The following is a 10,075-nucleotide window of genomic DNA, read 5'->3' as shown; positions in this document are numbered from 1 at the left end:
CACAGATTGTAGTTGAGCCAGTGGCTCCTTCACTTGTTTGTCCTGTATTTTCCTCAGTAATCAGTGTGTCAGATCTTTTGTTACTTCTCTGCCTTGTTAGGCAATAATGATACTTGAAAGGAATGTTGTGTATTTACAGTTCTGGAGGTCAGGCTCACTGAATTGGAGACCCAGCTCCACACCCTGGAAAATCCTTTCCAGACCCCTGCAGAGAAAGAGCTTTGCTACCATTAGCGCTGACCCAAGCATATAAGAATGAAAAATCTGTGCTTATCAGTTGCATTTATCTAATATTAAAAAAAACTCATGAAAAATGATTTTGATAAAATGCAACTCTGGAACTGCCGAGTGTTTCCTGACTTATACACCATTTCTTTTTACTGTGTGCTAACAGTCTATTAAGACCAGGGGACTTGATAGGGCTATTTAAAGGTCGCAGAATTTACTTCAGAATATTTGCAAAATGTGCCACTCAAAGTGTTCCCCATGTCAGTGGGAGTAATGCTGGTCTCATGGCCCGTCTGTGTAAACTTCAAAGATAAAAACAAAAAACACACAGTGGCTGCAGTGGACATTTTACTGTTTTTAATGCTCTCGCTTCATCTCATCTGTTATAACTTCACTCTCCACCGCGGCTGGTTGACCAACAACAGTACAAGCAAGAGCGGCCCACACGCTGGTTGTACCACACACTTTGTGCGCTGCCTCCATCTGACAACAGAGCTCGCTCCAGGCAGACAGACGGTCAGTCCCTAGAGTGGAGTGGACAGCAAACTCTGCTCGACCATAAAACCAGCTTAAGACATCACTGATGTTTTAAAGCACAAGCTCAACCTTGACATCCATATTGGCCTTATACGGCTCCAGTAGGGGGCGTACTTCTTCAGCCAGGAACGTTTTCACCTGAAGAAGGAGCAGGAACAAGAAGAGAAACCATCATCAAAGGGGGTCAACAGACACAGCTGCAGTAATAGGGGAGCTGCAGCTTGGCTGAAAACATTCATCTGTTGTCAGACTGAACAAAAATAAGGCTGTTCATGCTGTACCTGCTGTGGAGCACGCCCAATAAAGGTCTTGGGGTCCAGCAAAGCATCCAGCTGCCCTAGAATGGGTGCAAAGTAGGGGTCTCGCTGGATTCTGGCCAGCAGGTCATCGTCTCCACCTTCCTGTTTAACCACAGCTGCTGCCTCTTGGGAGAGAACACGGATTTTCTCGTGACACTCCTGAAGGAGACACAGGAAAACACAGAAACATTAAGGTGGAGCTGACTTTAACAGCCATGTTGTTGGGTCTCCATGTCAGGTCTGGTTATTGGTAATCAGCTTCTTCATTTAAATGGTCAAAACACTGGTTACTAGTCAGTAAGATGATCTCACTTCAGTCATCTGTTTTTCTGGTTACCACTGGCATCTTCTGCCCAGTAAACCATCTCTCCTGATCAAGCAAAAATGCATTCATCCAGTTATGTTCAAAACTATTATTAATGTGTCCATTCTGACTCAGAGGAGAATTCCTCACAGGGTATTTTCTCCTACCTGTCTGTTGCCTCCTGCCTTCACTATCGCCATAATATTGTTCTCTGTGGCCATGAAGGGCAGCTCGTGGTGGATGTCTCTCTCAATGACTTTGGGGTAGACCACAAGACCCTCTGTGATGTTCTGCAGCGTGCTGAGGATGATGTCTGCTGTCAGGAAGGACTCTGGCAGGGAGATCCTCCTGCACAGGAGCAAGGCAGAGAAGAGAGGAAAGAAACCATCAGTAATCACAAGTAACAGCTTTTTACTCAACCACTGAATCCTGGGTAACAATGTGCAATGCATTGTAGGATGTGTAGTTCTTTAACCATTAACGCAATTATGTACATCGTGTTTTACTCTTAATTTCTTTTCTTTTTTCCCTTTATGGCCACAATTCCTCTCTTAGCTGTTTGACTTGGTTCAAGGCCTCAAACTCTCATGGATTTCCTTAAGTGTCAGTGGGAAAATGAAGGAGAAATCCCCCCCACAGTGGGCAGTCACTGTGGCACTCCACTTGGGCTACTCACTCCTAATTGCAGGGTTCATATGCATTTTTTAGGGTCAAATTCAAACACTTTAAGCACTTTCTAGGTCCATTTTAAAGCGTTTCCAGTACATTACCAAAAAAAAAAAAAAAAAAAAATTAATGCATGTTTCACTTAGCACCACCTTAGGAAGACCATGTAATAACTAGAAAGTGAATTTTCTGAAGAAACTGCGGTGTGAATGCTTGAATCTTAATGTATGCACTGAAATGAATTAATTACTTAAGTTAAAAATGTTGAATGAGATTAAAAACAAAAAAGCTGAACTGCTAAAAGCTGACATCCACAGAGAAGTTGGAAAAGAGCTGAAAATGTTTAAAATGTAAATTAGATAAACCTAAGAAATGAGAAAAGACTATTTGGAGTCAGAAAACATCTGAATGAATATTAAAAGTTCCTATTCTTTGAATCACTGAATGACTAAAATGTGAGCCCTCCACTTGGATCCACACAGTTTACAAGGTTTACATCTGAGCTTTGAAAGACACTGTGTTGGACAGAGAACAACATTGTCTACGTTTTGAGGGTAAAATGGTGGCTGTAGAGCAAACGCTGTGGACACAGCAGCAGTTTAGAGATAAGATTTTAAGATTAATCCCCCCCCCCCCTCCTCTCACTCTAGCAGTTGAGCTGTCTCACTCTAGCCCCAACATTCCGTCCCATACACACCCATTATAAACTCTGAAACGGGTGAAAAAAACATCATGAAACTTAAACTGGAACTGAAGTCAAAGTTTGAATGGTGGCTCTTTGTCAACGTATGTGGAAGTAGTTAGAGTTGAAATAGAAGTGTGTTGAAGGAGAATTTGAAGGGTCTCCCCATTGAAATACATGGGAAATTTTGGTTGAAAAAAGTTGAATAAAATTAAAAATATAAATGTTAAAAAAAGAGAATAGAAGCAGTCATGTCCAAAAGAAGAGGAATCTAATAGTGTTTGAATGGTTTTTCTAAGTTGAACTGTTTTGAAGGCGTAGGAGTACAAAAAAAACAAAACAGTACGGAATATAAAATAATAAAATGGAAGAATAAAGATTAGAAGAACAATACTGTGAATGCTTGAAAAGCATTCATGCTAATTAAAACAAACGATCTTAGGTCAAATTAAATGTCTTTTGTTCCCCTTTTGTTAAAAACAGAAAAATGCACCACACAAAAATACTGAAAAAGGAAATGGTCGTCTTAAATGCATACAGTGTACAAACTCAAAAACAAACAAAAACACATTTCTCTTAGAAATTAAGATGTGCAAATGTGAACAAATCAACTTGTTAGAGATATTCATTTCCACTTTAAGAAAAAAAAAAAACAACAACAACAACCCCACCAAATAAAAAAAACTGCACCAAACACCACAATAATACACAGCAAGGCCAAATTAATAAGTCTTCTCATCAGATATTGACATTTGTCCTACGCTACACAAAAAAAACAAAACAAAAAAAAAAACAAAAAAAAAAAACAAAAAAAAAAAAAAACATCTGTCTCCTATTTTAACTAGTTAAGCACTCACGCCCCCCAAAACGAGGGCAAAAGGGAGGAGATCGCGTTTAATCGGTTAACACGAGGAGGGATAAGACAATATAAATGCTGACATGAGTAGTGTCCACAGAAACCTGAATTTCAGACCATTTTCTAAAACCACCAAACAAAGTGAAGACACCAAACCGTTAAAGAGCAGTTACCTCACCATGAATCTGTGGACAGGTAATATCCATATTGATATATGATTTTCTGGGGTTGAATGTGAACCAAAGCATATTTTCAAAGGTGTTAAATGCTTTAAAATACTTTAATTAGGTGTGAGATATAAAAAAAATAAAAATAAATCATTTTTTTCTATGTTTGAGTCACAGTAACTTATAACATAGTATCATCTGCAGTAATATTTACACCTCTGATGACATCTCACAAGTGTTAGCTTTATTTTGATAGCAAGATTGCATACACACAGTTTGTAACTGTGGAGAAATACTCCATTTATTTTAGTCATTTCATTTTCAAGCAGAAAGCTCAGAAAACCCCTGGAGGCCTAACAGGTTAAAGTGAATTCCCAATAAAACTAACTGTAAATTGTATAACTACATTGTTGTCTGTATAATTGTTAAAGTCCTAAATGATTATCTTTAAAGTGTTTGTGCTAATAACATCATACACAGTAAGACAGTCATGGAGAACAGCACTGACTGGGAGACGCTTTGAACATAATGAATTGTTCATCTCCCTTTAATAAACAGGCAGCCTTAAAGTATGAAATATTCATATATTAAACATATTTGTCTGTTGTCTCAGTGGCTGATAGTGCCCCACAGACCTCAGTCTGAGCTTGAAGCCAGTGTAGGTGTTCACAATAAACAGATTAAATGAAAGCCAGGGAACTTCAGTAGCACAAAAAAGTGGCCATTCTTTGTGCCCATATGGATCAGTGCCTCTTATTACCATTATTTCCTTAAGCTGGCTAGTTAAGTATCAGGCTAATGTTTAAAGCTTTCACTTGAGTGAAGAAACTCACATTACTGCTACTGCCAAGTAATGTTAGCTAAGTTTACAGCATATTCCATAAATCACAATGCCATAACTACTGTAATAGCGCTGCCATACTGCATTACACTCAGTGCATTTCAATCATTTCTCCAGAAAATTTGAAAGCCAGCAAAATAATAATAGTTTTAAAAAAAATTGGCATATGTCATGTATACATTCTCGAAAATTATTAACTAGGACTCTCCTGTCATGTGTCTCAAGAGCGCAAACTCCGCCATTGTCGTTTTCCATCAAACGATCATTAAAACACCAACATGTTAGTGCACTCATCCCTGACTGTGCGGGGCGGAGGCACACATTAGAAACGGACATGCAGAGGTGCACGGCAGCCCGGGCGGAGAAATGTTGCTTTTACACTTTGCAACTCATTTAATTTCTCTATCTGATAAGAAAACTATTCAATCAGAGTTATTTGTGGTGAGTGAAATACAGTTTCAAGAACGTTTAAGCTCCACATCTGAAGTTCAAGCACTTTTCAAACCTTGAAAAGACAATATTAAAATTCAAGCATTTTTAAGGATTTCAAGCACCCGTACAAACCCTGTAATTGGGAATCATTGTTCACTACTATTTATTGTACGCTTCCACACTGATGTGATATCTACTTCACAGAGGAGAACTGCATCATACCAAATTCACAGCAGTGTAAGTGTGTCTGTGTTGGCTGACCTGTTGGCGCTATCATCCAGTGTCCTCTCCAGCCACTGGACTGAGGCAGTCTGCAGGGGGTCGGCCATCAACGCAATCAGATGTCGGGCCAAGCTATAGCAGCGTTCTGCATACATGGGGTTCCTCTTGTAGGGCATAGCACTGGAACCTGGAAGAGGAGCAGGCAAAGCTTTAGGCTGAGGCACAGTTTAACAGGTGAAAAAGTGCTTTTGAATGAGCGAACGTACCAATCTGCTCCTTCTCAAAAGGTTCCTCGATCTCTTTTAGGTTGGCCAGCAGGCGGATGTCTGTGCAGATCTACAGCAGATGACAGCAAAAAGTTTAGACTCAGGTAGGGCTGCACGATTTTGCATAAAATTATAATCACGATTTTTTGGCTTGGAATTGAGATCACGATTCTCTCACAATTCTCTTTTCCAGTATAAATATTTATTGCACTTATTAACTGCACATCAACTTCATAACAGTTGAGACTGAACATAAAAACAATAAATAAACATCAAAACAACAAATGTCTCACGTTTTGTTGTTGCTGCAAACTGTTGTACTGCTTGAAATTCCGTCTCCACCGTTGCTCGACGCTGCGTGTACAGAGCAGGTAGTGCAACAATAGAAAAATAGTTGCGGGACGGCACTGTGTAGCGTTTGTCTAGGGTGTTGATCATTTTCCTAAATCCCTCGTTTTGCACAGTGTTGATGGGAGCCATATCTTTGGTCAGGTGATAAGTGATAGCCTCCGTAATTTCTTTGTGCCTGCGGGAGTTCGATGTGTATAGGGAAGCGCTGTATAAGGTTCTCGCTATTGATGTTTGGGTGGTTGACCGGGACGGATTTTCTCCTGTCACTTTCTCGTCATCCCTGACGTGCACTCCGCTGTTTTTTCCCTGCTAATTTTAGCATCACACGGCACAGCTTCTGTATCACGTGGTATAAGGCTCCGCCCTTGTCATTTGTTGAGCAGGAAGAGTGAGCGCTTGTTTTCATGCAGATTACGTCCCGGATCAAAATGCGATACAATCGTCGTCGTCTTTTTTTTTTCCTTTTTAAATCGTTGTCATTTGGAAATGAGATCGCACATAAGTATGAATCAAGATCGCGATTTTCTAACGATTAATCGTGCAGCCCTAGACTCAGTTACATCAGCTTTTTGAAAAGCTTGAGCTCAAGGCCCAAGTTTCTTTAACCACCACTAAATGGAGACATTTCCTCACCTTGTGCACAGAAGCTCCCAACCTAGTGAGGGTGGACAGGCAGTCTACGTCCACTTTGCGACTGTACGTCTGTCCAGTCACCAGGTAGGCTCTGGATAAGAATGGAACAAATGAGTTATAGCCTGTGTTTCAAACTGTTCCTGCTTGGACCATGTTATAAAAACATGTCAGTCAACATTGGAGACAGGAGTTTGATACTCACTTCTTAAAGCCAGCCATCTCTGTCACCATCTTGTCAAGCTCTTCCACCTGGGGGTACAAAAGGAAAACTGATATTAAAAAGTCATCACAATACGGTGCTGTGGGACTTCAGAAATCACCCACGTGGTTCTTATGGTTGTTTATACCTTGTCATGGTCCCCTTGAAAGAGCTGCAGGAAGCTGGCCTGGGTGCCTGTGGTCCCCTTGACTCCACGGAAACGAAGATCATCGCGGGCTCGCTCCAGGTTCCTCACATCCATCACCAAATCCTGCAGCCACAGACATGCTCGCTTCCCCACTGTGGTCAACTGGGCAGGCCTGTACAGAGAGCAGGAGAGGGGCACAGTGGGTGTGTTTGACATCAAAGTTAGACAGCTCCATCAGTCTGATGAAGGCCTATGAAAACACTGCAGCTGCAGTCGGACTCACTGGAAGTGTGTAAAGCCGAGCGTGGGGAGGTCGGCGTATTCCTCTGCAAAGTTTGCCAGCCGGTCGATGACTCTGGCCAGCTGCAGGAAAAACAAGCCTTTAATGATCAAATCAGGGTGTCAAACTTATTTTACATCGTGGGCTACAAACAGCCAGCTTTGATCTTTAGCTCCCAGAAGCAGTGAAGATGCATAATAAATGTGACCAACATGTTGGATAGCCTGTCCTGTAATCTTTAAATATAATTTTTCATGAATTCAATTCAATGAAAATGCCCTGTTTTTTTTAATGGACTCACTGTAAAAACAAAAAACTAGCCGACAAGCTTGTTTGATATTAATTTGCACTGTTTTCATAGAATTTCTGGACAAACAGGTGAGTCTCACCTTAGGCAAGAGGATGTTGAAGCCATCACGCAAGGCAATGAGATCCTGAAGAAGAGAAATGACAAACATGAGAAGCTTTAAAGAGTCAAAACTCATCACTGCTGGGTTTATTTATGCAATAGTCCTACTTACAGTATTGTCTCCCACATAGCATGACGTAGCTCCGAGGTGGATGATGGGAGCAGCTGTGGGGCAGCAGTGTGCAAAGGTGTGGACGTGCGCCATGACATCGTGCCTCAGCTTTCGCTCTTCTTCAGCCGCCATGGCAAAGTCAATGTCCTCTGCATGGCTCTCCATCTCTGCAATCTGAGCATCAGTGATGGGCAGACCCAGAGCCTGAGGAGGAGAACATTGAACACAGAGACATGATGACAAACAGGAAGAGTTCCTACAAGCAACTCGTAAAGTTTAGAGCTGGCAAAACAAAAGTGCTTGTAGTTACAGAATGAATTCTGAACCATTTCCTGCAGGGTTTCATTCATTTTCAGAGTTTACTTATAAGCTGCTTACAACTTTTTATGTGGAGCTTTTTGACTCTTGATAATACAGTTCTTTACTTTTAAGATATTTATCAACAGTTACAAATGCAAATACGTTTTTATGTAAATACATGTTTTATTATAAATACATGTATTTGCAGTATTGGCTCTTCTGTTGATGGAAAGGATGTTTGGGTAAAAGTCAGTGACTTGCATTGCTAAGCTGATAGCAAACAGCCTGCTGTTCATTAGTCAGTAGTCTGTCTATTAGCATCTCTTTTCTCCAGTTTTGATCATCATGTGCTGTCCTCATGAGGCGGCACAGGCGCTCAATATGCTGATTAGACTGGACTGTATTCTGTTGGGACACCGTAGTCACGTGATTCCTACAGCAGTACAGAAAGGTTCCAGATAATAAAGTACCTCTGTCCAGTCAAAGGGGTCATAGGTCAGACTGGTCAAATAAAACCTCAGTAGAAAAGAGAGCACAAACACAACAGCATTTAGCCAGAGTAACTGTTACCAATTTTCCCACTTGAAGAGCTTTTCGTTCACAGGAACATTCGCTGTCGAGAGAGCAGCAGCTGTTCAAATGATTCAGAACATGTACGCATGCGTGTCGAAGCTCACGTGACTCTGCGATAGAAAATACGAACTGCAGATTTTCAATTTTAGAATCTCATAATAATGTTGACGGGTATTTTTGAAAACAGATTTTCCGTTTTCAAAAAAATAATCCCGTCCACACGTAAACGCAAAAATGAAGGAAAACGCTGCTAGGAACATGCCAAAGCAACAGTTGGCGATATATTCCTACCGTGTAGAAATGTTGGCCAATCAGAAGTCTAGAAGTAAACAAAGATGGGGCATAGAAGCAGAACCGAGTCCTATGTGTAGAGGGGCAGTAACTGTGTATATTTAAGCATTTAGACACTGCAGAGAGTACAATTAACAGTATTGTAGAAATTCATTTCACCGAAATAACGTGGCGCACAGTGTGACGTCAAAAATGGCGCACACTTTGATGTTGCATTTTCTCCCGTTTTCTTCATTCACACCTAAATGCAAAAACTGAGTTTTTGAAAATATCCACCCTGGCAGGCGTTTAAAAAAAAAATCTCCGTTTTCAGTGACCGAAAACGCCGTTTACGTGTGGACAAAAGGTGCAAATAGAAAAATCTGCATTTTCAAAAATACCCGGGTACGTGTGGACGTAGCCAAATGTTCATTTAAAATATGACCTATGACCTCCAGACAAAGACGGTAACAGTCTGCTCAGTCAGCACCGGGTAGCATCCACACGACTCGTAAGACCTCCTTATAACTATGTTTAGAGCAGGAAACTTGATAGGGCTCTGTAAAGGTCGCGGACTTCTTTCATAAGCTTGTATCAGCAGATCATTATATCAAACCTTTTCCGCTTTGGCGAGGAAAATCCACAGCTTCCTCCAGGTGGTGAACTTCTTTTTGTCGCTGAAGTTGTAGTTCATTTCTTCGCTGGACAGCTCTCCGGCTCCGGCCATGGTTGCTAGAAAAGTGAACACTGCGGGGTAGCGACAGGATATTAAGTAGTGATGTGCGGATCGATCCTGAAATATCGATTCCTCCGATACCAATCATTTATGTTCTGGAATCAATTCTCACATTAAAATATCGATATTTTAGTAATTTACAGTAAATTTGTAGTTTATCATTAACAGGAACACAGTGGAAAGAAACTATAACATTCGGATTGTCTACATTCAAAGGAACTACTTTCTCTTCCGCCTTTCATAGTCATGTGCGAAATACGGCTGTATAAATGCACATCACTAGCGCGCACTCACAACAATGGTAAATCTAGTGTTAAGGGTAAGATCTCCCATTTGTTTAATTTCAGATTTAACCCCAGGGGCGATTCTAGGATCAGAGCTTTGGGGGTGCTGAGCACCCAGAGAGCTGCCCATCCAGGCAAGGTAAACTTTACTCGTCATGATGAGACTTCTTCCCTGTCTCTGTTAGTCCCTGCATCCTTAAATGTCTCCCGTTCTCCCGAGTTCCCTCTGACTGTCTCCTTGGTGCATTTAAACCCCTGTTCCTCCCTGTCCTCATCGTCT

General features: G+C 41.1%; 1 protein-coding gene across 1 annotated transcript; it reads right to left on the bottom strand.

Annotated features, from left to right (window-relative positions):
* Positions 1 to 570: 570 nt before the first annotated feature.
* Positions 571 to 9,522, bottom strand: LOC308410819 (adenylosuccinate lyase-like). The gene is made up of 12 exons (XM_080904464.1): positions 9,392 to 9,522; positions 7,633 to 7,836; positions 7,501 to 7,545; positions 7,115 to 7,194; positions 6,832 to 7,003; positions 6,687 to 6,733; positions 6,485 to 6,575; positions 5,501 to 5,570; positions 5,274 to 5,421; positions 1,536 to 1,716; positions 1,047 to 1,223; positions 571 to 903 (listed from the first exon to the last, which is right to left on the bottom strand). Exons 1-12 carry the CDS (start codon positions 9,500 to 9,502, stop codon positions 817 to 819), a joined length of 1,413 nt encoding a protein of 470 aa, XP_080760590.1. The 5' UTR covers positions 9,503 to 9,522; the 3' UTR covers positions 571 to 816.
* Positions 9,523 to 10,075: the final 553 nt, after the last annotated feature.

This window comes from Rhamphochromis sp. 'chilingali' (assembly GCF_963969265.1).
Source record: "Rhamphochromis sp. 'chilingali' genome assembly, chromosome: 15".
NCBI lineage: Eukaryota > Metazoa > Chordata > Actinopteri > Cichliformes > Cichlidae > Rhamphochromis > Rhamphochromis sp. 'chilingali'.
Note: the sequence above shows the minus strand (reverse complement) of the source record. Positions and strands in the feature narration are given on the sequence as shown.